The sequence below is a fragment of the Salmo trutta genome, chromosome 27 (genome assembly GCF_901001165.1).
Source record: "Salmo trutta chromosome 27, fSalTru1.1, whole genome shotgun sequence".
Classification (NCBI taxonomy): domain Eukaryota; kingdom Metazoa; phylum Chordata; class Actinopteri; order Salmoniformes; family Salmonidae; genus Salmo; species Salmo trutta.
The window spans coordinates 24,976,797-25,003,409 of record NC_042983.1 but is presented as its reverse complement, the minus strand read 5'-3'; the positions used below and the strand labels follow the sequence as shown (position 1 = coordinate 25,003,409).

Sequence of the window (26,613 nt, the reverse complement as noted above, 5' to 3'; positions counted from 1 at the left end):
TATAGAATAAATGCCGCTTTTACGCGTAATTCATATCCACTGTGCGCCATGCGTAAATGATAATGGTCAGATTTGTCGCAATAAAGGTTTAAAAAGTGTTATTGAATATTAGAAAACTATTGAAACACGTCTCACGTCTGAAATGACTGTAATGCTAAGATTATATTTATTATAAAATGATAAAGTTAATGTCAAGTGTGTATGTAAATTGCCCCTCCCATGTGTGGAGAAGAGAAGATGGGTGGATGATGTTTACTCTTACCGCTGATGCACAGAGCCAAGGACTAGAGTGCAGACAGCGCCTGATCAACTTGTAAAACTGCTTCCTGCGCATATTACAGCAAAAACATACACGACGTGGGTCTATGGCAATGGAGCCCTAATATCTCGTGCGAACGTCTTACCTCATGGATTGAATAATATAGTAACCGATCTTCTTGTCATTCCGACATAAAAGGTTGTTATTGGAGGGATTATTTATCTGTCATCAGGCACCTGGGAGAAAATGTGGAGATTTACGCATTTATTAGCTTGCCTACTGGTGGTGTGTAAAGATGTCACTGCGCAGAGTAAGGTAAGTAATAGGCATGACTTAGTAATAGACTGATAACACCTGTTTGATGCTGCAATGGCAAAGGTAAGGAACTCCACCATGCGTAATGGAACTGGGATTCCTTGTGATAAAATCTGAATAAGAATTTGTAAATCCTGTCCTGCAGCTCTGCTACAGTAGGCGATATGGATTACTGCTGTTCAGATTATATCTGAAAAGCAATGATTTATGCATTCTTTAAAAAAAAAAAACATTATCACACTTAAAAATCAAAATACATTATTTCCATTAAATTATTGCACAATTTGCATAGTTCAATTCAAAATAGTTCATTCGTTCACGTGGGTGTGAAGGCCCAACGGTCTTGTAGCATGAGGTTGTTGAAAGGGAGGAGCAGTTTGCATGACAAACAGTAGGCCTACACATAATGTTATCCCAATAATCCATAGGATTTCCAAATTAGAATGCCCATTCCCAATATCAACCATTGCTTCATATGGCCAGGTGTCCAGTCAGCGATCAATAATTTTGCCTCTCCATGGACACCAATGAGAAATGGCAGCCCTGACTCTCTCTCTCTCTACTTTCAATCTTGAGGGGACTGGGCATCATGCCTACTACACACCAGCCTTCTAATGTAATTCCGCACATTTGTTGCTATGATGAATAGATGTCATAAATGAAAAATTACATCAGCCTGCTTGGTTAATAAATATAGGCTTTGAATCACCTTATTGCATGTCATCAGACTCAGTAACCATTACATTAGGTTTTCCCAGTGAGCCTTTATGTGTAGGGCCTGATGCCAGATTAAATGTAGGAAGAGATGGCAGTGGCACCCAGTCGGGTAACAGTAATATCTGCCCTACCTTGTTTGAACAGCTGCTGGACTTCCATAACCCCTCTCATAGAACTGCAATGCTTTGAGGAGAGTCTAATCCCTACTCCCCCATGGTTCTGTGTGGATGACTACTTCCCCCTTGGTCTAGAAAACAACATGGGTACAAGACAAGAGGCACACAAGCCCATGAAGGCTGTCTAGCAGATTTTCTTCTCCTTTGTGCGTGAGGGGAACAGTGTGTGTGGAAGAGTTAGAACAATGAGCACAGGTTTCATGTGTTCACATCATGGTATTAGTTTTCTCTCAACAACAGTGGAATGTAGTGTAAAATTGCATTAGCAGGACTCTAAAAATGATAATCCCTTATTATTACCCTGATCATCAACTGTATTGAGGGTGGCCTGGAGGAAAGCCCAGTAGGATCACTAACAAGCTTGTGATTGATTTTAACATGGTTCTCTCTGTCCTCTGTGAGACGTCTCATGTGCCTGACTTCCCTCTTCCCCATTACGTCCCATTGGACACATCCTGCCCAGCCTACAGTGTCATGGCCCACTGGTGGCACTGAGATGATTGCGAGACAAAGACAGCTCAGAGGAGGACACAGACGGTACAGTGCAATGGCATGGGAACAGGCGTGTGCACCTGCCCCTTGTTTTGGTTGTAAACAAGGCCAGGAATACTGCCGAGAGGTCAATGAGAGGACGAAGAGAGAGAGACGGAGAGAGAGAGAGATGTAGGGAGGAGACAGGACGCCCCCCTGTCACAGTAATGAACTAACAAGCCTCAGTGTGTCCCTGGGACTTAATGAATAAATGAGATTCAATGTGTTAGACGGTCTGTCTGAAGGTCTCAGTGGCCGTGGCCTCACTGCAGCTGGAAGAGGGCTTTGATTCTGAACAGCAGGAAATGAAGGAGACAGTGACACAGACCGTAACAGCAAACAACAAGCAATCTTCCCTTTTCTTCTGAGCGATGTGATGTAAGAGAAAACTAACACACATTTATAGCTGAAAGCTTAATTATTAGTTCTATTTGTCTGAGCTCTTTATCTAAGGACGCTCCATATAGAAAATGGCTGCCAGAGGACCACATGGTCAAAGGGAAGTATGTTTCACCCATCCTCTACACCACCTGCCTTCCACCTGCTTTTCCAGTGTGCATTGCTGTATGTCTCCTTGTGCCTGACTGCTATGATGTGAATCTGTGCCCAGTGAGGAGCCAGCAGGGTCTTGCTGTTAGTTCCACAACGGAGAGAGAGGATGTCTCCTTCAGCTGGCAATTTCTCCCAAGCAGCATCCATCACATCCAGGGTCCATCACTGTGTTTTATGGTTGGAAAAAAACATCAAAATTAAGGGAAGGTTTGATGCAATTGTACAATCGTGGAATATTATACAATGATCTATGTTTTTTCCTAAAAGCAAACTATCAGTTCCATCTATATATCTATCCAGTAGGCAGTCACCTGTATACGTATCCCTTTCAAACACCTGGCTCCCAAAACAACAGCATCTGGGGAGGAAAGCAATGACAACCAGCTAATTCCATTCATGACTTTGGTTCCAGACTTGCCCTGATAATACAAAGATAACTGTTTACAGATAAATAATCTTACTGTAACACAGATTGGCTAACTACCCCCCCCCCCATCTCTTTCTCTCTCTCCTCTCATCTGGATCAATCAGTAGTAGCCACTGAAGATAACCAAAAGGCTCATAGTGTGCTTGGTCGTACACATAAACAGCTCTAGATGGAATGTGGATGTGTACCCCCAAAAGAAACAAGTGCTCAGTAAGCTTGTGTCCAGCTAATTAGCGTGCTAGTGCTAATGCCAGTTTCTGTTCAGGTTAGGGACAGCAATTTCATGGTTCATCTCCAGGCTGAAGGCTTAAGTTTCCCCCTGTAGTCCAGGTTCAGATTTTCAGTGGCACAGTAAGACTGTTTATCATAAGCACTACTAATTAGATTAGGAATCAGGTGGACTTTCTGGACAAGAATTTGGACTCCAGTTTGGTCTGTAATGTTTAGACTGGAGAACAAGGTGATAAGTCAAATCATTTAAAGGGTCTTCATGGGTGAAAAATTATCTTAAAGTCAAGCTAAGTCAATATTCTACTAGCTGTTGTAAAGACCTAAATTGATGCATTAGGGTAATACAATTCCATCTTATTAGATGGTGATTTTGGGGTGAACTTCTCTTTAACCTTTTTCCTAACCTGAAATATCATCGCTTTGATTTAGTAAACAGAAAAACCCTTTCCAGACATGTAAATACTGTGTGGAAGCATTTCGCTACACCCGCAATAACATCTGCTAAATATGTGAATGTGACCAATGACATTGGATTTGACATGGATTGGATTCAGCCCTATCACTCTAACAGTCCTACATCTGTTAAGGGAGGAGTTGTATATATCAGCTTACCTCAGAAACAGCTTACTGAGTTGAGAGTCTTTGCGATGGACAACTGACCTGCATCAGCGTCTGTTCTTGATCTACACTGCTCAAAAAAATAAAGGGAACACTTAAACAACACAATGTAACTCCCAGTCAATCACACTTCTGTGAAATCAACTGTCCACTTAGGAAGCAACACTGATTGACAATACATTTCACATGCTGTTGTGCAAATGGAATAGACAACAGGTGGAAATTATAGGCAATTAGCAAGACATCCCCAATAAAGGAGTGGTTCTGCAGGTGGGGACCACAGACCACTTCTCAGTTCCTATGCTTCCTGGCTGATGTTTTGGTCACTTTTGAATGCTGGCGGTGCTTTCACTCTAGTGGTAGCATGAGACGGAGTCTACAACCCACACATGTGGCTCAGGTAGTGCAGCTCATCCAGGATGGCACATCAATGCGAGCTGTGGCAAGAAGGTTTGCTGTGTCTGTCAGCGTAGTGTCCAGAGCATGGAGGCGCTACCAGGAGACAGGCCAGTACATCAGGAGACGTGGAGGTGGCCGTAGGAGGGCAACAACCCAGCAGCAGGACCGCTACCTCCGGCTTTGTGCAAGGAGGAGCACTGCCAGAGCCCTGCAAAATGACCTCCAGCAGGCCACAAATGTGCATGTGTCTGCTCAAACGGTCAGAAACAGACTCCATGAGGGTGGTATGAGGGCCCGACGTCCACAGGTGGGGGTTGTGCTTACAGCCCAACACCGTGCAGGACGTTTGGCATTTGCCAGGGAACACCAAGATTGGCAAATTCGCCACTGGCGCCCTGTGCTCTTCACAGATGAAAGCAGGTTCACACTGAGCACATGTGACAGACGTGACAGAGTCTGGAGACGCCGTGGAGAACGTTCTGCTGCCTGCAACATCCTCCAGCATGACCGGTTTGGCGGTGGGTCAGTCATGGTGTGGGGTGGCATTTCTTTGGGGGGCCGCACAGCCCTCCATGTGCTCGCCAGAGGTAGCCTGACTGCCATTAGGTACCGAGATGAGATCCTCAGACCCCTTGTGAGACCATATGCTGGTGCGGTTGGCCCTGGTTCCTCCTACTGCAAGACAATGCTAGACCTCATATGGCTGGAGTGTGTCAGCAGTTCCTGCAAGAGGAAGGCATTGATGCTATGGACTGGCCCGCCCGTTCCCCAGACCTGAATCCAATTGAGCACATCTGGGACATCATGTCTCGCTCCATCCACCAACGCCACGTTGCACCACAGACTGTCCAGGAGTTGGCGGATGCTTTAGTCCAGGTCTGGGAGGAGATCCCCCAGGAGACCATCCGCCACCTCATCAGGAGCATGCCCAGGCATTGTAGGGAGGTCATACAGGCACGTGGAGGCCACACACACTACTGAGCCTCATTTTGACTTGTTTTAAGGACATTACATCTAAGTTGGATCAGCCTGTAGTGTGGTTTTCCACTTAAATTTTGAGTGTGACTCCAAATCCAGACCTCCATGGGTTGATAAATTGGATTTCCATTTATTATTTTTGTGTGATTTTGTTGTCAGCACATTCAACTATGTAAAGAAAAAAGTATTTAATAAGATTATTTCTTTCATTCAGATCTAGGATGTGTTGTTTAAGTGTTCCGTTTATTTTTTTGAGCAGTATATTTACAGTCAGATCCAGAATTATTGTCACCCTTAATAAATAAGAGCAAAATATAGTGAATAAATCATAATTTTAGATAATTTTTAGAAATTTGTTAAACAAAATCTCTATATCTGAGCAATCGTATTAGTATAAAATAATATAATTTCCCCTTTTTTTGCAAACAATATAGCTCAGTATTTCTATTATTTATTTTCTACAGTCTTTTTTGCTCATCTTAATCAAGGGTGACAAAAATTCTGGACCTGACTGTGTATTAATACAAGTTTGTGGAAAGTAGCCTACATAAATGATCTTGTGTGTTAAAGCTACAGAGCCCTTGTTAAGTCCACATGCCGTAGGCCTAGTAACAACATGCAGCTGGCCTGAACAATTAGACAAAATCTACGGTCTGAAACGGACATCCTTGTTTATACGGACCAAGGTTAGTGTTACAGTAACAGTGTTAAGGCCATCATAGAATAACATTGGTTTTCTGTGTTTAAAGATAAGACTAACAAGCTCCTGGAATGTGCCAGCCATTGTGTATAATGAATTTTGTTTTTAACAATTGTGGACACAATTGAGGTTTCACTTAGTCATTGTCACTGTAAGAGTGGCCGCAGCCTTCAGTGAGTTAGTGATCTAATCATGTACTGTGGTCTATGGAATGTGTGTGAATGTGAAGCCATGCAGTTGGGTCCCTTCCCCCTATTGTACAGACAAGAGTTTGTCTTTGGGTCCTATTCTTTTGACCTGAAACTTGACCGCTCTCAGAGGTCAAAGGCTCCAAACTCAAAGCATGCGTTAAGCTTTTAGCAGTCTCAATTATGAATTATCTGAGGTCTGTTGTCTGCTTTCATGCTGGAAGTTCTCTTGGCATGGGATGCTAAATGAACAGAGCGAGGACAATAATGGTTCGCATAGCCAATATAATTTAGCTTTCTTTATAATTAGGACAGTGGACGTCCATCTTGCTCCAGTCTGTGTGTACAGTTGACAGGGGAAAGAGGGAGGAGCCTATAAATGAATGGTGTGTTCTATGTCTTCCCTCTTAATCAATACACAAAATCACAAACACAGGTGTCTTGGAGGCAACCCAGTCAAGCTGGAAGGAATTTCACCAGGTTTGCCATAGTACTTAGTACTTGAAGCATCTTAAGCTCATGTTGCTAAGGAGCAGCCTCGGTTTGGCTCGCCTGCGTCTTGGGTGGAACAATAAGGCTCAGTGGGGCTATGGGCACAACCCCTCCAAGGGAACTTGAATCTGCTAATCCACTCTGTTTTCATGTGGTTCTAGCATTTGTCAACCCAACCCACTGCCTTTTTCACTTGACATGGGTCAGGAATGGCCGGCCACTACGCACACAGGGGTCTTGCCCAATAATCAAAGACCCCTCTGAGTGTAAGTCTGCAGTAATGGAGGGTACTGCCCCCCAACCCACTCGTGTCACTCAGGCTGCATTCCTCCACTAATGAGCCCACCCCCTCCCTCCACCCACTCCTCTCCCTACCCTCACCAGCCTGCAGGGTCTGGCCTCCATAAACATTCTCACTCTCAGAGAACCCTCAGTAACTGGACATGTACGCACTGTTACTTAGGGTTGATGCTCTAAGCTTGGGTTTAGGTTGCTCTTTACTGACATAGACAAGCAGACTTGCTCTCCACAGGTATCTGCCCAGATCTACAGTTGACCTGCCCAGTGCAGGTTGGGTGCAGAAGGAAGCAGACAATTCTCCCCTAAATACCTTGATTGAGTGCACAGTTGAGACGTTTATCCTGTCTCGATACAACGTGGCAGAGTAAGGGCACAGACAGACAGAATATCTGTAATGCTGCATTCTTGTGCTGCTGTAAGTGGTACCACATGTGGGTCTGCCTGCCCCAGGGTTTATAGAGATGCATGTGGGTCTGCCTGCCCCAGGGTTTATAGAGATGCATGTGGGTCTGCCTGCCCCAGGGTTTATAGAGATGCATGTGGGTCTGCCTGCCCCAGGGTTTATAGAGTTTCATGTGGGTCTGCCTGCCCCAGGGTTTATAGAGATGCATGTGGGTCTGCCTTCCCCAGGGTTTATAGAGATGCATGTGGGTCTGCCTGCCCCAGGGTTTATAGAGTTTCATGTGGGTCTGCCTGCCCCAGGGTTTATAGAGATGCATGTGGGTCTGCCTGCCCCAGGGTTTATAGAGATGCATGTGGGTCTGCCTGCCCCAGGGTTTATAGAGATGCATGTGGGTCTGCCTGCCCCAGGGTTTATAGAGATGCATGTGGGTCTGCCTGCCCCAGGGTTTATAGAGTTTCATGTGGGTCTGCCTGCCCCAGGGTTTATAGAGATGCATGTGGGTCTGCCTGCCCCAGGGTTTATAGAGATGCATGTGGGTCTGCCTGCCCCAGGGTTTATAGAGTTTCATGTGGGTCTGCCTGCCCCAGGGTTTATAGAGATGCATGTGGGTCTGCCTGCCCCAGGGTTTATAGAGATGCATGTGGGTCTGCCTGCCCCAGGGTTTATAGAGATGCATGTGGGTCTGCCTGCCCCAGGGTTTATAGAGATGCATGTGGGTCTGCCTGCCCCAGGGTTTATAGAGTTTCATGTGGGTCTGCCTGCCCCAGGGTTTATAGAGATGCATGTGGGTCTGCCTGCCCCAGGGTTTATAGAGATTCATGTGGGTCTGCCTGCCCCAGGGTTTATAGAGATGCATGTGGGTCTGCCTGCCCCAGGGTTTATAGAGTTTCATGTGGGTCTGCCTGCCCCAGGGTTTATAGAGATGCATGTGGGTCTGCCTGCCCCAGGGTTTATAGAGATGCATGTGGGTCTGCCTGCCCCAGGGTTTATAGAGTTTCATGTGGGTCTGCCTGCCCCAGGGTTTATAGAGATGCATGTGGGTCTGCCTGCCCCAGGGTTTATAGAGATGCATGTGGGTCTGCCTGCCCCAGGGTTTATAGAGATGCATGTGGGTCTGCCTGCCCCAGGGTTTATAGAGATGCATGTGGGTCTGCCTGCCCCAGGGTTTATAGAGTTTCATGTGGGTCTGCCTGCCCCAGGGTTTATAGAGATTCCAAAATCTCATTGGAGGAAGATGACAGGTTAAGCCCCCTGGAAAGAGGGTGTGAGAGGGAGCTGGGCCCCAGAAGGTGCTGGAAGATGAGCTTAGCATCAATACAGTGCAGCAACCCTCTGGCCTCTACATGGGGAGATGACCAGAGAGAGCACTGCCACTCACAGACACCAGCAGAGAGACAGACTGAGAGAAAGGCACTTGAGAACTACTGTGACATCTTAAGTTCTCTGTGAAATCAAGGTTTTGCACGTCATCGACCTCCTGTCAACAACAAACAAACGTTAAATCAGATTTGCAATAAATGTATGATATAGAAATGTCAAATTTATGACTGAGCCTAAATATGAAACCCATAAACACTTCACTTTGATGACTGTCTATAATAAAATATGTATTGTTTATTCAGTGTTTGTTTTTTGTTATTTATCTGGAGTGATTCTGAGGATGATGTCAGTAGAATGAGCTTTTACATGGTCGGCCAGAGTTCTCTCATTTTACACCATATGTGGGGAGTGCTAGCGTCCGACACAGCTGGGGATAAGAGTTAATGGCATTGCGTTGGTCTCAATGGCTTTCATGTGCTTCATGACGGCTAGTGTTCAAAGAAGAGGAAGCATGTGGTTAATGTCCCAAGATCACTTTCATTCCCATGCTTTTGTTTCCCTCCTAAGAAAATGTATGTATTATTCATAGAATGTCCACCAGGGAGGGAGTCATTCAGAACATTGGAACAACTCTCCATAGACTGCTGTGAGAAGAAAACCCAAGCTCAGCGTATATTTTAATGAATCATAATGTTCACGGGGTGAATTGATATAAAGTTCAACCCTGACCATTGATCACTATGAGTTGCTTTCTCAGAATGTCTGTCAGGATTTGTGATAACTGATCAGGCTCCAGACTAGCCCTTTTACATTCAACCCCACGCTGTGACATCATCCCAGGCTGTGATGCCTACTGTAGCTGAGGGACAGGAACCATGTCCAGCTCATTACACATCAACAATGCTTTTTTTCAATTAGTGTTATACAACATTTCAAATCAGTCCATTTCATCCACTCTCTTCAACTCTGTCTCCTGTCAGATCTTCGGGGAGACGGAGCCGGTGCGGATGACGTCGGAGGGCTCAGACTGTCGCTGTAAGTGCATCATGAGGCCGCTGAGCAAGGATGCATGCCAGCGTCTGCGGAGTGGCAGCGTGCGCGTGGAGGACTTTTACACGGTGGAGACCGTCAGCTCTGGATCGGACTGCAAGTGTTCCTGCACTGCCCCCCCCTCCTCCCTCAACCCCTGTGAGAATGAGTGGAAGATGGAGAAGCTGAAGAAACAGGCCCCTGAACTGCTCAAGGTGAGTTCCAGCAGTAACAGACACAACTTAGTGATAAAATAACATTACAACTGTAAATGTTGCTAGTAAAATCACTTCATTGACTGTAAAGACCGTGACAGAGACCCTGATTGCATGTGTGTGGTTTGGTCCTGAAGATATACTGTACATAACCATGGGAGAAGCAGAAATAGGATATCCTTATAATTGTTCAAATTAAAGCGTTAAAATATCCCAGGTTGTTGCACAGACAGTTTTCCATGAGCTCACTGGGTTCTCTATCTGTTGATAACATCTCAGCACCTCGCAGGATGTACGTATCTGAAGCACACATACATTTTTCACTGGAAGTGAGAGGAGAGGAGATGAGGCATGCTATGCGCCACATGAAGAGAAGAACCAGAACCAGATGTGTGATCTGACTGGGTTTAGACATAGCCATGTCTTATAAGGAATACATTGAATTGCATTACAAAGGAAAGGCTCAAAATAACTTTTGGGGAGGGCTTTTAATGCAATATGAGAGCAAAATTGTTGAAACACTGGATTTGTAGTTGGCAGGTGTCTGATTCATGACTGAGAGATGAGGGTAGTATAAAGCAGCACCCATTGTTAAGTCAATACTTTTAAATTAAAATAGGCGTGGGTGGTTTTAGGTGTTATTGAAGTCACATACTCAATTAAATGGAAAACCTGTCAACATATTTTTCTGCTTCTTTATTATGTTTTGTGCTAATACTCTCCTCTGTGCTGTGTGTGGGTGTACAGCTGCATTCCATGGTGGACCTACTGGAGGGGACGCTGTACAGTCTGGACCTCATGAAGGTTCACTCCTACATCAATAAGGTGGTCTCCCAGATGAACACACTAGAGGAGGTAAGGACCAAAAAAACAACATCCTCGTAGAGTACAACAAGTAGCACAATAACAAGGACATAAAACAAAAACCAGGGAATACTAGGTTTGCATGCCTTCCTATATACTGTATGTGAGTGTGTTTGAGTTATTGCCATTCTAGCTGTATATGGTCCTTATGCAGACAGAGAACTGATTAAATGGTTTGTGATTAGATACCAGTAATTCCCCCCCTAAACGGCATGGTTACAGTATCCACAGAGATGTCTTTAACCCCCACAGCTATTCACTAGTCAAACAGGAGAAGATGAACTAAAGGGGGAAAGAGATTTGTGTGACTGGTTCTCCCAGGTTTTGTGTTTGTAATGTTTTTACCAAAGGGGTCTGTTTTCGTTAACAAAGTTATTTGCATTTGGTTGGTACAATGGACTGGCCGGATTCTTAGAACACGTCTGTTTCCCCAGACAATCAAGACCAACCTGACTCGGGACAATGAGTTTGTAAGGGACAGCATGATCACTCTGACTAACCAGTTTAAGAGGTATGAGAACTACTCCAGCATCATGATGAGCATCAAGAAGCAGATCTCCAGTCTGGGCCTTCAGCTACTGCAGAAAGACCAAACAGAGACCAAAGCTCAGGTAAGTGTGTCTCTCAAACACACACACACCCACCACACAAAAGCTTGCTCACAAATTACACATCAAACACACAAATCAACGTTCACATGCCCGCTGACACACCATAAATCACAGGCTTGAATTGAATGTCAATGTTTACAGGACACCAATGATGAGAAAACCAAGGACACCGTAAAAAAAACTAAAATAAAGCCCCCTTCATCCAAGCCCCCTCCCAAGCCGCCCAAGGAAAAGGTCGTAAAACCTAAAAAAGAGAGCACCAAGCCTGGGAAACCTGTCAAGCCTGACCCCACAGCCAAGGCCAAGGTGGCAGGGCACCAGCCGGGGGTAGTGAGGGGCATCACCTACTACAAAGCAGCCAAGGTGGATGGGGACGAGCACGGCACAGGTGGTAAAGGTGAGAGAACAAGGGCCGATACAAGATGGCGCCGATAGACATGGTCGCCCTGTTCATTGCTCCTATGAAACTTTGCACAAGCATTTCCCTACACCCGCAATAACATCTGCTAAATATGTGTATGCGACCAATACAATTTGACTTGATAAAGGGGGAGAGTTGGACCACTCAGTATGAGCATGTGTATGGAGCCCACTCACCCCTAAAGTCAACATTGGGCTGTGACTTCAGCTGAGTTAGCAGCACTCAGCCAGCTTGTATGAGATCATCTATGTGCTGTTCTAATGTTCTCAGACCCTATTGTGATTGTTCTCAACTAAACCAAATAACTAAATTGTACTCTTGGATCTGATCTACATGACATTATGCTGGATCAGCATTACACCAGACTGTATTTCAGATTCCCAACCCAAATGGATGTTGTACGTCTCCATCGCATGTTTTCTTTTTTTGTGTAGAGCAAGCCATTCAAATTTGAATGAAATATGTTGTTCTTACACACGTGTGATAAAAGAGTGTAAATCTTAGTACTACTCTTGGCATCTTGGAAACAGTAAAACAGTGAATCCTTCACCGTGTAGATCACCAGATCCACAGTACAAGATTTATCCTGCTGTTATTTCCAACCAAGCAGGGCTTGGGCCATCAGAGGATCGAATTGCATGCGTGCATTCAGCGAGTATTAAATAATACATAGAGCTAATGGAATGTCGTTTCAATGGAACATTGCCACATCCATGACATGCCTCAGCTTCACTCCTCGCACACAATGTGTTGTGGGCCCTCATCACTGTGCCGATGAAAGCTGACAAAACATTTCCTGACTCCTTACAATCCTTATTGAATAGATACTGTAGGTATGCTAGGTTTGCTCAGGGCGCAAATGCACATATGCCGTCAGGTCATGTGTTCTGCCATGCCAAGCTGTTTAGCCATACTTTGGTGAGTGCAGCCACACTTGTCAACCCAGTGAATCGATTCAGCTTAATTTCCATAGTCTCTCACAAAGAGTAGTTTGCCTTTATTCAAAGGTGAATGTTAACCAGAAGTCTTGCATCTATTAGATAAAGGACGATGTGGCTTTTGAAGTATCAAGCAACACATCTTCTCTTTCACAACATACTTTAGAGACCTACAGCACATTCTCCTATCAATGCTGCCTGACTGACTCCTAAGCTGTCCCTGACACCCTATCTTGTTAGGCCTTCAGTAGATACATGTGGTCAAGTAGTGTGCACGGCTAGCACCCTGAGGTTCAGAGTGCGCGTGTGGTGCAGATGTGCTGCTTATGTAGCAGGCAGAGACGTTTTATCTCACGCATCTGTCTGGCAGCTAAGGAAGTGAGAGTATGAGTAACAGAGGGGATCAGCCTCAGGCTGGCCCAGTCCTCCTGACACTATCCTCTGTTCTGCTATTCTCTCTCCATGGCCAGGGATAAGAAAATGCCATGTGAGGGCTGTGGAATTCTGAATCCAAACAGAGAGGCAGAGACAGCGGGACAGACTTGGTTACAGAGGAGGGGACAGAGACAGTGAGAGGAAGCTGGCATGCTCTGTGCTATATAACTAATGCATTCCCCTTTGATGTGGCCCCTGGAAATCTGTGGTACTGTACAGTGTCTGTCTCTCTGACAGAGGTCTCAAAAGCAGCTCATACAGGGCCTTTTTGATTAATTAAGCCAACTAATTCTAATTAAAACTAGTAAAGATAAGGACCCTCCAGACTTTGAATTTGAGTCTAACTAAATCCCATGGCCTACTTTCCAATACTTGTCTTTATCCTCAGACAACGCTGCCAAGACTCACACCATCCACCACGTCAAAGAGACACACTCTGAGGACGGAGGTGCTGAAATTGTCCTGGAAACCATTGAGGGAACCACAGCTGAGCCAACAACTACCAAAGAAATTGCTACCACTACCACAACCACCACCACTACCACGAGCACAACAACAACGGCAGCAACAACAGCCAGTACTACAATGCCATCCGTTACCACCACCACCATTGTAGCAAGAGTTGAAAGGCTAGACAGACCAGCCCCCACCATCATGCTGTTCCTAGACAACTCTGACAACAACAGCCGGCCAATCCTACACAGAGCAGGTAGCCTGACCTACACAATTACCTAGTGTAGTGTGCATTATACTACACCATATAACAACTAAGTGTGCTCATTGACAGCAATAGAGACAGTCAGTGCTATGACTCTGTCCAATTCAGTAACGGATAAACATGTAACGTTTAGCTGCCAGAATATGTGTGACCGTGAAATTGGATGATTGAAAACTCATGCAGGCCATTCTTCATCCAGTTTTCTGGTAGTTTCTGTGTTGACTGTATTGTACTGTACTTGGCAGGTAAAATCCTGGACTGTGAGGGGACTCTGGCCTCTATTGAGCTCCCAGAGAAGCAGCACAGCTATGGGCGGAACGAAGGAGCCTGGATGAAGGATCCCCTGGCCAAGGACTCAAAGATCTACGTCACCAACTATTACTACGGCAACAACCTGGTGGAGTTCCGAAACCTGGACAACTTCAAACAAGGTGGGCATGGCATAGAAATTGAATACTGTTATATCATTATAATTGTTAATTATTTTCTATTATTTTCAATTTCTATGGCGCATGGGGTTTCAACTGTACCTATATGGAATGAGATCAGTGTAACAGTATTATAGTCTCTAATGATCTGTAGTGACCCATGAAATGTAGTGAGTAGAAAGTGTCCCATGAAATGTAGTGAGTAGAAAGTGTCCCATGAAATGTAGTGAGTAGAAAGTGTCCCATGAAATGTAGTGAGTAGAAAGTGACCCATGAAATGTAGTGAGTAGAAAGTGTCCCATGAAATGTAGTGAGTAGAAAGTGACCCATGAAATGTAGTGAGTAGAAAGTGACCCATGAAATGTAGTGAGTAGAAAGTGTCCCATGAAATGTAGTGAGTAGAAAGTGACCCATGAAATGTAGTGAGTAGAAAGTGTCCCATGAAATGTAGTGAGTAGAAAGTGTCCCATGAAATGTAGTGAGTAGAAAGTGACCCATGAAATGTAGTGAGTAGAAAGTGTCCCATGAAATGTAGTGAGTAGAAAGTGACCCATGAAATGTAGTGAGTAGAAAGTGACCCATGAAATGTAGTGAGTAGAAAGTGACCCATGAAATGTAGTGAGTAGAAAGTGACCCATGAAATGTAGTGAGTAGAAAGTGACCCATGAAATGTAGTGAATAGAAAGTGACCCATGAAATGTAGTGAGTAGAAAGTGACCCATGAAATGTAGTGAGTAGAAAGTGACCCATGAAATGTAGTGAGTAGAAAGTGACCCATGAAATGTAGTGAGTAGAAAGTGACCCATGAAATGTAGTGAGTAGAAAGTGTCCCATGAAATGTAGTGAGTAGAAAGTGACCCATGAAATGTAGTGAATAGAAAGTGACCCATGAAATGTAGTGAGTAGAAAGTGACCCATGAAATGTAGTGAATAGAAAGTGACCCATGAAATGTAGTGAATAGAAAGTGACCCATGAAATGTAGTGAGTAGAAAGTGACCCATGAAATGTAGTGAGTAGAAAGTGACCCATGAAATGTAGTGAGTAGAAAGTGACCCATGAATGTAGTGAGTAGAAAGTGACCCATGAGATGTAGTGAGTAGAAAGTGTCCCATGAGATGTAGTGAGTAGAAAGTGACCCATGAAATGTAGTGAGTAGAAAGTGACCCATGAAATGTAGTGAGTAGAAAGTGACCCATGAAATGTAGTGAGTAGAAAGTGACCCATGAAATGTAGTGAGTAGAAAGTGACCCATGAAATGTAGTGAGTAGAAAGTGACCCATGAAATGTAGTGAGTAGAAAGTGACCCATGAAATGTAGTGAGTAGAAAGTGACCCATGAAATGTAGTGAGTAGAAAGTGACCCATGAAATGTAGTGAGTAGAAAGTGACCCATGAAATGTAGTGAGTAGAAAGTGACCCATGAAATGTAGTGAGTAGAAAGTGACCCATGAAATGTAGTTAGTAGAAAGTGTCCCATGAAATGTAGTGAGTAGAAAGTGACCCATGAAATGTAGTGAGTAGAAAGTGACCCATGAAATGTAGTTAGTATACACTACAGTAGCTCGAGACTCAAACATGCAGGTTTAGTTGTAATACTGTGCTTTTCATTTCACACAGAAAGTCGTCCCCCTCCTCCTTCCTGCATTAGTACTTGGTGAGAGAAATAGGATTACTCCTCTTAACTGACTGGGGAAAATGATCTCTCCCACTGGACTGGCCTGGTTGATTTAGAGGTGTTTGGACAGAAGCTTTTTTTAACTCACATCTTACAAAGCGTGAAGAGATTTTGCTCTGGTATCCAGTAGGGTGGTGAGTTCACAGCAGTGTGCGGATGACTAGGTATCTCTGTGAGTGGCTGTGATCCCTGCCTAGGCTGACATGTGCCTCCCCTTTGAACTGGCCAGAGCTGAGAGGGATTAGAGAGGCATGGGCTGGGGCGGGGGGTGGTTCTGCGCTAACAGGTTGTTTTTGTCCTTCACTGCAGCTTCATTCATTATCTAAATCACACTTCCTGAGGTGGAACTGTTAGAGAGCGATGTGACCAGATATGATCATGACACTAATAACAGGAAATCTGTGTGGACAGTGGGACAGTCAAACAGAAACTAACCCGTCTCACATGTGAAACCATTATATATACATTTATGGTATAACTATTAAACACCTCAGTGGCACCCACAATGACTTTTTTATTTCTTTTACCTTTATTTAACTAGGCAAGTCAGTTAAGAACAAATTCTTATTTTCAATGACGGCCTAGGAACAGTGGGTTAACTGTCTTGTTCAGGGGCAGAACGACAGATTTGAACCTTGTCAGCTCGGGGATTCAAACTTGCAACCTTTCGGTTACTAGTCCAACGCTCTAACTACTAGGCTACCCTGCCGCCCCTGACTGTACATGACTGTACATGTGTATATATAAGATGGCATGATGTTAGCATACTGTATGGGGGGTAACATGATATGCAGTTAGTTTCTCAGTAAACATCCCTGCATATGGTCCTGTTAGGTCGCTGGAGCAACCTCTTCAAACTGCCTTACAACTGGATCGGCACGGGCCACGTGGTGTACAACGGAGCCTTCTACTACAACCGAGCTTTCACCAAGAACATCATCAAGTACGACCTGAGGATGCGCTACGTGGCCGCCTGGACCCTCCTGCATGATGTGGTTTATGAGGACACTACCCCCTGGAAGTGGAGAGGTCACTCGGACATTGACTTTGCCGTGGACGAGAGTGGGCTGTGGGTGATCTACCCTTCCATGGACTATGACTACTCCCAGCAGGAGGTGATTGTCATCAGTAAGCTGGACCCTGGAGATCTGTCCATGAAGAAGGAGACCACCTGGAGGACGGGCCTGAAGAGGAACTCCTATGGGAACTGCTTCATCATCTGTGGGGTGCTGTACGCTGTGGACGTCTATAACCAGAAGGAAGGGGAGGTGAACTATGCCTACGACACCCACACCAACTCAGAGGCTATCCCTCACCTGCCCTTCACCAACGAGTACGCCTACACTACCCAGATAGACTACAACCCCAAGGAGAAGGTCCTGTATGCCTGGGACAATGGACACCAACTCACATATAACATACACTTTGTTGACCAATGAGAACAGGTGTTTTATGCTCTGGTAAAGTATCATCAGCACCATGACAGGGTCGCCATCCCCCATAGAGATAAGAGAGATGGTCAGTAATGGACAGTCCAGCAGCACCCATATTGGATTCAGCAGCCAACATTCCTCTTTCATTGCATGCTCACCAAGACACTTGACAGCATACCATGCGTCCCATACACAACAATGCTCCTCGTCAATGTGGACACTGTGTTGGTATGTTATTGGAAATCACAAACTGCTCATTTATTCCTCCCATTTGATTTTTATGGCCCATCAAGCTCCATCCTATCACCTAGCACTTTGATCATCTGTCATTGTCATTTCAGGCCTATTGATGGTTTTGTTTTTTAACATGTATACATGATGTTGGGTACTGTAGTGTTAACTGTTGAAATTGTTTATTTTAGTGAGGATGAGGGATACTTTGAAAATATATGAGCTGACAAACACAATATACATGAGTTTCTAAACTTAGGATTTTGTACTCGCTTGTAATTTACCAGAAATGTATGCTTTATATTTGCATTGTTGTTGCTTTACATACATTTTGTATAAAGTAATATGTTCATTTTTTGTTTTAACAAAGAGTTACAATTGTTGCTGCTCGTAACATTTACACGTTCACGACATGTTATAATCATTTTGGCCTATTTATAAACCACCACCCTTTAGGAAATTAACTGTCATGGAGGTCAATTGTGTAAATGCATACAGATGTACAGTATTGTCTTAAAGGAAATATAATCCATGGACCTCTATGACAGTTTCAGCTTCACAGTAAGTCAGAAATGATTATACCTGTATGTAGTACATGTACTGCTGTTATGGAGAGTTATGAAGACCGCTAATTCAAGTAAAGCTTTGCCTAAATATCTTTTGAGCATTTTATTATCATATTTGATTTGTTTTGAAAAAAAACCACTTTAATTGCATACTTATTCTGAATCTATTTTGATAGCTTTGTTAATAAGTGTACACAGAAATGTGCACGGCTAATTACAGCACTGCAATGTATTCATTTGTAATGTCGTGGTGTTTGATACACAATTTCTGACAGAAAGGATTTTAAGTGGAAATATTATACCACACACACAACCCGTTGTGCTTGTCTCTGCTATGGATGAAATAAACAATTCCAGTTTTAAATATCTGCTGTGAGAAGTCCAAGTCCATGTGCACAGACAGACCCACTGGAAGCCATGGGGAGCAGGACTTCCATGCCCAGTGTTATGTGTTGACAGGATGCAGAATGACTCAATGATTCCTCTTGAGTTTTTTTGTGTGTGCTTAACTCTCTCCCTGACTTGTGTTTTGTTCCAGTACAAAGGTCACTCAGCACTGCTTGATTGGGAGTGCACTAAAGGAGCCGGCCTGTCCTGAGGTCATGGTAACAAGGGCAGGGCAGGATGAATGGCTGGCTCGGGATGTGAAACTGTTTAGCTTTAAGCTCCAAGCCAGGCAATGCTGGAGGGAGGAGTGGAAATGTAGCATAAGATGAATGTATAAGGGGTGTGGTCCTCTCATGTGGTCCTCATTTGGGAACACAACCACAACCCCCTCAACAATGCTTTTTAAAGTACTTTGCACACAATGTTGGAGTTTTCATCGTCTAATACAGCCAATACTTCCATTGCATGCACGAATTTGAGTGTAATGAATGCTGTTTTATGTTTTTGTTATTGTCTGATTGCCAATGAACTCCACCGGTACAGTGAGATGCTAACATGTTGTTGTCATGCAACATGGGACAATGATGGCCACCAGGGCCAGCTCTAGCCTTTTGTGGGGCCCAACCTTGCGGCAAAATATTTTAGTGGCCCCCCTCTTGACTGTGGAGAAAATGTATTTTGTTTTAAATTTCATTCACTAGGACCCACATTTTTCCATGGGCCCCAGTGCAGTCAAAAGCATAATTTTTCTGTGTTATATATATTTCCACACTACGAGGTTGGAATAATACTTTGAAATTGTGAACATGATGAAATTGCTTTTTTAGTGTAAGAGCTGTTTGCAAAGACTGACTGAAAACGCCTGTTTCGGTGGGATGGAGTTTTGGCCTTCCATGGTGACATCACCATGTGGTAAATTAGTTAATAGACCAATAAGAAAGAGAGTTCCAAACCTCTCTGCCAATAACAGCTAATTTTCAGTTTTCTCCTCCCCACTCAGACCACTCCCAGACAGTCCTAGTTAAATTCTTGCTTGAGAAATTGCTATTTGCTAAGAAGCTATTTTTGTTTATTTTTGACCATTTTAATTGAAATAATCACAGTAAGGTACTTAAATTGTTACCCAGAAATTATTTGATATTGAAATAAAAATGGCTGCATTGGACCTTTAAAGCACGTTTTCTGCAATTATACGCATTTTGCCATGGGGCGGAGAGAAAGTTTTGCAATTAAAATCACATTTTCTGCAATTCTACCAATTTTGCCATGGGGTGGAAAGATATTTTTGCCGTTTTAAAGCACATTTCCTGCAATTCTACACATTTTGTAATGACATGCCATTTTAATATGATATCAGAGTGAGAATGACTAACAAAATGAATGGGGGCCGCTTGGAGGTCAGGACACCTGGTCACGTGCCCTGCGTGCCCGGTCGGTATTCCGCCAAGATTACTACATGTTTAGATAGCTGGCTAGGCTAACTACCAATCTAAAAATTGCTAGCTGACATGGCTAATTGAGTGACTATCAGTGACTAACATAACAAGAGAAAAACTGCTGATGCACCACCAAATTTTCTAAATTGCACTTTGTGTATTCTACTACTCTTATTCCCTACCGGCCAGGGTCCCTAAGCTTATGTCTGGAACTGGCCCTGATGGCCACAGTTTTGTCATGAAGAACAGTGACAATTCAGATGAACCAGGGTGCTACGGTTCCCTTGTCTAACACGAAGGTTCTCCTGTTACTCAAAGTGATCCTGTTCACATCTACTGAACAGGGCCTCCTGCTCCGATGATGACCCTGTTCACGATCTCACTCCTGTTCACGATCTCACTCCAATTTGACCGTGTTAAATTAGGCACACATATGCAGATCACTGTATCCTTAGTGTCACAGAACTGGAGATATGTTGATAAAAGCAGCGGATGTGTAGCTATATAGATTGGATTAATGTTGAGCAAGCTTGTCCTCCAAGACCCTCTACAAGGCCTTTTCCAACTATGATGTCATACACAACTGCTGTAGAGACTTTTGCATGTTTTACCCAAATCTCCAGCTCCACACCCTGCTCCAAACGACTACACTGAGACCTGTCAGTATATTAGCCTCACTGTGGACATAAAGGAAAAGCACATCTCCAGCCAAGAAAACCCCAGGATCACTGAGCTCTGAAACATGAGAAGAGAAATTACATGATGATTGACGGGCCAGATATTTTGTGATCCGTTGCAAATCATAAGGCCAGAGACTTTTCTGGCATATAAACTTTAAGTGCGGTTGACAAGAACAATTCATATGTTGTTCAAAAACATCCGTTGGGAGAGTGACAATTGAATCTGAGGCTGAGCTCATCCAATAGAGCTCACCAACTTGTAGTCCTAAAAAACGGAAATTAGGTACCTCTGGTTTGTTCAGCTATTCCTATGGGGAAAATTAACTGGAAAATAATAGGGTTTTGGGATAAATGGTGAAAATAAGGTCTGAGGTTAACACAGGCTTAGGAGATCTTATACAATACATGACCAAAAGTATGTGGACATCTGCTCGTCAAACATCTCATTTCAAAATCATGGGCATTAATATGAAGTTGGTCCTCCCCTTTGCTGCTATAACAGCCTCCACTTTTCTGGGAAGACTACCAATAGATGTTGGAACATTGCGGCGGGTACTTGCTTCCATTCAGCCACAAGATCATTAGTGAGGTTGGGCACCGACGCTTGGCATTGCGCATGGTGATCTTAGGCTTGTATGCGGCTGCTCGACCATGGAAACCCATTTCATGAAGCTCCCGACGAACCGTTATTGTGCTGACGTGGCTTCCAGAGGCAGTTTGGAACTCGGTAGTGAGTGTTGCAACCGAGGACAGCATAATTTGGCCATGTAGTGTACGTTTTGTTCAATGAGATAATATCAGTTAGTTAACATGACCTTTATGAACTATGAAGCCTTCATGTTTTGTTCTATGAGATAATATCAGTCAGTAAACATGACCTTTATGAATTATGAAGCCTTTATGTGCTTCATGTGCTTTGTTTTATATTTCACCTTTATTTAACCAGGTAGGCTAGTTGATAACAAGTTCTCATTTACAACTGCGACCTGGCCAAGATAAAGCATAGCAATTCCACACATACAGCAACACAGAGTTACACATGGAATAAACAAAACATACAGTCACTAATACAGTAGAAAAAAAGGAAACAAAAAGTCTATATACAGTGAGTGCAAATGAGGTAAGATAAGGGAGTTAAGGCAATAAATAGGCCATGGTGGCGAAGTAATTACAATATAGCAATTAAACACTGGAATGGTAGATGTGCAGAAGATGAATGTGCAAGTAGAGATACTGTGGTGCAAAGGAGCAAGATAAATAAATAAATACAGTATGGGGATGAGGTAGATAGATGGTCTGTTTACAGATGGGCTATGTACAGGTGCAGTGATCTGTGAGCTGCTCTGACAGCTGGGGCTTAAAGCTAGTGAGGGAGATATGAGTCTCCAGCTTCAGTGATTTTTGCAGTTCGTTCCAGTCATTGGCAGTAGAGAACTGGAAGGAAAGGCGACCAAAGTAGGAATTGGCTTTGGGGAACCAGTGAGATATACCTGCTGGAGCACGTGCTATGGTGGGTGCTGCTATTGTGACCAGTGAGCTGAGATAAGGTGGGGCTTTACCTAGCAGAGACTTGTAGACAACCTGTAGCCAGTGGGTTTGGCGATGAGTATGAAGCGAGGGCCAACCAACGAGAGCGTGCAGGTCGCAGTGGTGGGTAGTGTATGGGGCTTTGGTGACAAAACGACTGGCACTGTGATAGACTGCATCCAATTTGTTGAGTAGAGTGTTGGAGGCTATTTGTAGATGACATCGCCGAAGACGAGGATCGGTAGGATGGTCAGTTTTACGAGGGTATGTTTGGCAGCATGAGTGAAGGATGCTTTGTTGCAATATAGGAAGCCGATTCTAGATTACATTTTGGATTGGAGATGTTTAATGTGAGTCTGGAAGGAGAGTTTACAGTCTAACCAGACACCTAGGTATTTGTAGTTGTCCACGTATTCTAAGTCAGAGCCGTCCAGAGTAGTGATGTTGGATGGGCGGGCAGGTGCGGGCAGCGATCGATTGAATAGCATGCATTTAGTTTTACTTCTATTTAAGAGCAGTTGGAGGCCACGGAAGGAGTGTTGTATGGCATTGAAGCTTGTCTGGAGGTTAGTTAACACAGTGTCCAGAGAGGGGCCAGAAGTATACAGAATGGTGTTGTCTGCATAGAGGTGGATCAGAGAATCACCAGCAGCAAGAGCGACATCATTGATGTATACAGAGAAGAGAGTCGGCCCGAGAATTGAACCCTGTGGCACCCCCATAGACTGCCAGAGGTCTGGACAACAGGCCCTGCGATTTGACACACTGAACTCTATCGGAGAAGTAGTTGGTAAACCAGGTGAGGCAATCATTTGAGAAACCAAGGCTGTCGAGTCTGCCAATAAGAATGTGGTGATTGACAGAGTCGAAAGCCTTGGCCAGGTCGATGAGTACGGCTGCACAGTAATGTCTCTTATCGATGGGGGTTATGATGTCGTTTAGGACCTTGAGCATGGCTGAGGTGCACTCATGACCAGCTCTGAAAGCAGATTGCATAGCGGAGAAGGTACGGTGGGATTCGAAATGGTCGGTAATCTGTTTGTTAACTTGGCTTTCGAAGACCTTAGAAAGACAGGGTAGGATAGATATAGGTCTGTAGCAGTTTGGGTCTAGAGTGTCACCCCCTTTGAAGAGGGGGATGACCGCGGCAGCTTTCCAATCTTTGGGAATCTCAGACGATACGAAAGAGAGGTTGAAAAGGCTAGTAATAGGGGTTGCAACAATTTCGGCAGATCATTTTAGAAAGAGAGGGTCCAGATTGTCTAGCCCGGCTGATTTGTATGGGTCCAGATTTTGCAGCTCTTTCAGAACATCAGCTATCTGGATTTGGGTCAAGGAGAAATGGTGGGGGCTTTGGCGGGTTGCTGTGGAGGGTGTCGGGCAGTTGACCGGGGTAGAGGTAGCCAGGTGGAAAGCATGTCCAGCCGTAGAGAAATGCTTATTGAAATTCTCAATTATAGTGGATTTATCGGTGGTAACAGTGTTTCCTAGCCTCAGAGCAGTGGGCAGCTGGGAGGAGGTGCTCTTATTCTCCATGGACTTTACAGTGTCCGAGAATTGTTTTGAGTTTGTACTACAGGATGCACATTTCTGTTTGAAAAAGCTAGCCTTAGCTTTCCTAACTGCCTGTGTATATTTGTTCCTAACTTCCCTGAAAAGTTTCATATCACGGGGGCTATTCGATGCTTATGCAGAACGCCACAGGATGTTTTTGTGCTGGTCAAGGGCAGACAGGTCTGGAGTGAACCAAGGACTATATCTATTCCTAGTTCTACATTTTTTGAATGGGGCATACTTATTTAAGATGGTGAGGAAGACACTTTTAAAGAATAACCAGGCATCATTTACTGACGGGATGAGGTCAATGTCATTCCAGGATACCCCGGCCAGGTCGATTAGAAAGGCCTGCTCGCAGAAGTGTTTTAGGGAGCGTTTGACAGTGATGAGGGGTGGTCGTTTGGTCGAAGACCCATTATGGATGCAGGCAATGAGGCAGTGATCGCTGAGATCTTGATTGAAAACAGCAGAGATGTATTTGGAGGGGGAGTTAGTTAGGATGATATCTATGACCCTCATAGATATCATCCTAACTAACTCCCCCTCCAAATACATCTCTGCTGTTTTCAATCAAGATCTCAGCGATCACTGCCTCATTGCCTGTTGTCCAAATCGCAGGGCCCATGTTTACGGATTTGGGGTTGTACCTGGTAGGTTCATTGATAATTTGTGTGAGATTGAGGGCATCAAGCTTAGTTTGTAGGATGGCCGGGGTGTTAAGCATGTCCCAGTTTAGGTCACCTAGTAGCACGAGCTCAGAAGATAGATGGGGGCAATCAATTCACATACCACCATCTGCTGGGGGCAGAGGGTGGTCTATAGCAAGCGGCAACAGCGAGAGACTTGTTTTTGGAAAGGTGGATTTTTAGAAGTAGAAGCTCGAATTGTTTGGGTACAGACTTGGATAGTAATACAGAACTCTGCAGGCTATCTTTGCAGTAGATTGCAACACCGCCCCCTTTGGCAGTTCTATCTTGGCGGAAAATGTTATAGTTAGGGATGGAGATTTCAGGGTTGTTGGTGGTTTTCCTAAGCCAGAATTCAGACACGGCTAAGACATCCGGGTTGGCAGAGTGTGCTAAAGCAGTGAGTTCAACAAATTTAGGGAGTAGGCTTCTAATGTTAACATGCATGAAACCAAGGCTTTTACGGTTACCGAAGTCAACAAATGAGAGCACCTGGGGAGTGGGAGTGGAGCTAGGCACTGCAGGACCTGGATTAACTTCTACATCACCAGAGGAACAGAGGAGAAGTAGGATAAGGGTACGGCTAAAGTCTATACGAACTGGCCGTCTTGATTACATAAATGCTTCAAAATTCACAAAAAGTGACGCTAGCTTATGAAGATTATCTCATGGAACAAAACGTATAAGATCTCATAAGCCTGTGTTTACCACAGCCATTATTTTCTGCGTTTGAATTCCTATTGATAGCGTATTGCTAACACATTCCGCCAGTACTAACTAAATGAAAAGTGTTGAGGAAACTGAGTTCATGAAAGCTTATGCTCGAGTAATATGTGCAGCCTCAGAATGACTTTAATGAATATCCTGTAGGCTATTTCCCGCAGCCAGCCAGCCACTTGAAAAGGAGTTGATTGAGCAGGATGTGGGGAGCAGAAATAGGACAGTGAACTAACTATGAGCGCAGGGCAAAACCTTTCATGATCAGGAAGGTGAATTGCACTTGTGATTAGCTGTCTTGTTGTCAAACCTGTAGGCTTTGTAAGCTCTAATGTGCAAGACATGGCCAAGTGGTCTCATACTCAATAATTACCCAATTAAAGGTATTAAGTGCTTTCCCCTTTGCTTGTCCGTGGGAGTTGGCACACATTCAATTATGTCCCATGCTCGTTATAGAAGGGGGCTTTCCTAGTGATCTGAAGTGAGGACTAAGGGAAGCCTTTGTATCAGACACAATTGACTCTTTGGAGATTACCAAGGAGGTGTGGCTGTGTTTGGACATCGGCTACACATACTGTAGCAGAGAATCAAATACAGCCATAAATGTCAATGTTTGGTGTTTGATCAGAGGTTCATAGATGAAGTGTTTGCGTTGGAGAATTGCAAAGAAAATGCCTGGCTGAAAAATGTGAGGTTTTGTGTAGGTGTTTGTGGCACTATAGTACTATAAATCAACATATCCTTAAAAGGGTTATGGAGCAAAATGTATGTGCGTAATGATTTTATTGACTATGCATTCCAAACATTAGCCAGTGCTGGTTTATAATTGCCATGTTTATAGACGCTAACTCTAGAGTCCATTCACAAAGGTATCTTCCGTCCAGGGGGATTTTTAACACGCATCGCTTGCGGTACAGTTTTGGAAACATAAGGACCTTATCTTTCATATCAGCGAGAAAAGAAAAAAAAACTTAAGGTGAAATTACTACACACCTTAAGAAGGTTAGGGTTCCCACACAGCCACCTTTCCATACATTTACAGCGCTTGTTTACGGAAGACATAGGCACACCTGTGCTAATTAACTCCCCCAGAATTTTTTCTTGAAATTCGTCACTGTTTCTTAACAGGGGGAACCCATATTTATGAACAGAACACACCTATTATTCTTAGGTTTTACCACAATAAATTATACTGAAAATGTGTTTTAATGACTAGATTACTAATCCCACCCCCCATAATTAAATGACAGGTATGAAACCTTGTAATTTACAAACATCCTGCCCCCTTCCCTGAAATTCCACCTATAGTGATTGATTGACAGGTCTGAAACTCTACCAACTTTGTGACTCTCACAAATATCCTGCTCCTCCCCTGACAATCCCACCCACAATGAACAATTGACAGGCCAAACTGTTAAGAATGTGGCCAGAATAACTCATGACAATGAGGAAA

At 44.0% G+C, this 26,613-nt stretch overlaps 1 protein-coding gene across 1 annotated transcript; it reads left to right on the top strand.

Annotated features, from left to right (window-relative positions):
- The first annotated feature begins 246 nt into the window (after positions 1–246).
- On the top strand, positions 247–18,536 carry LOC115164700 (olfactomedin-like protein 2A). The gene is made up of 8 exons (XM_029717447.1): positions 247–574; positions 9,587–9,850; positions 10,598–10,705; positions 11,149–11,325; positions 11,467–11,722; positions 13,508–13,828; positions 14,083–14,268; positions 16,775–18,536. The coding sequence occupies exons 1-8, from the start codon at positions 506–508 to the stop codon at positions 17,377–17,379; spliced, it is 1,986 nt and encodes a 661-aa protein (XP_029573307.1). The 5' UTR covers positions 247–505; the 3' UTR covers positions 17,380–18,536.
- Positions 18,537–26,613: the final 8,077 nt, after the last annotated feature.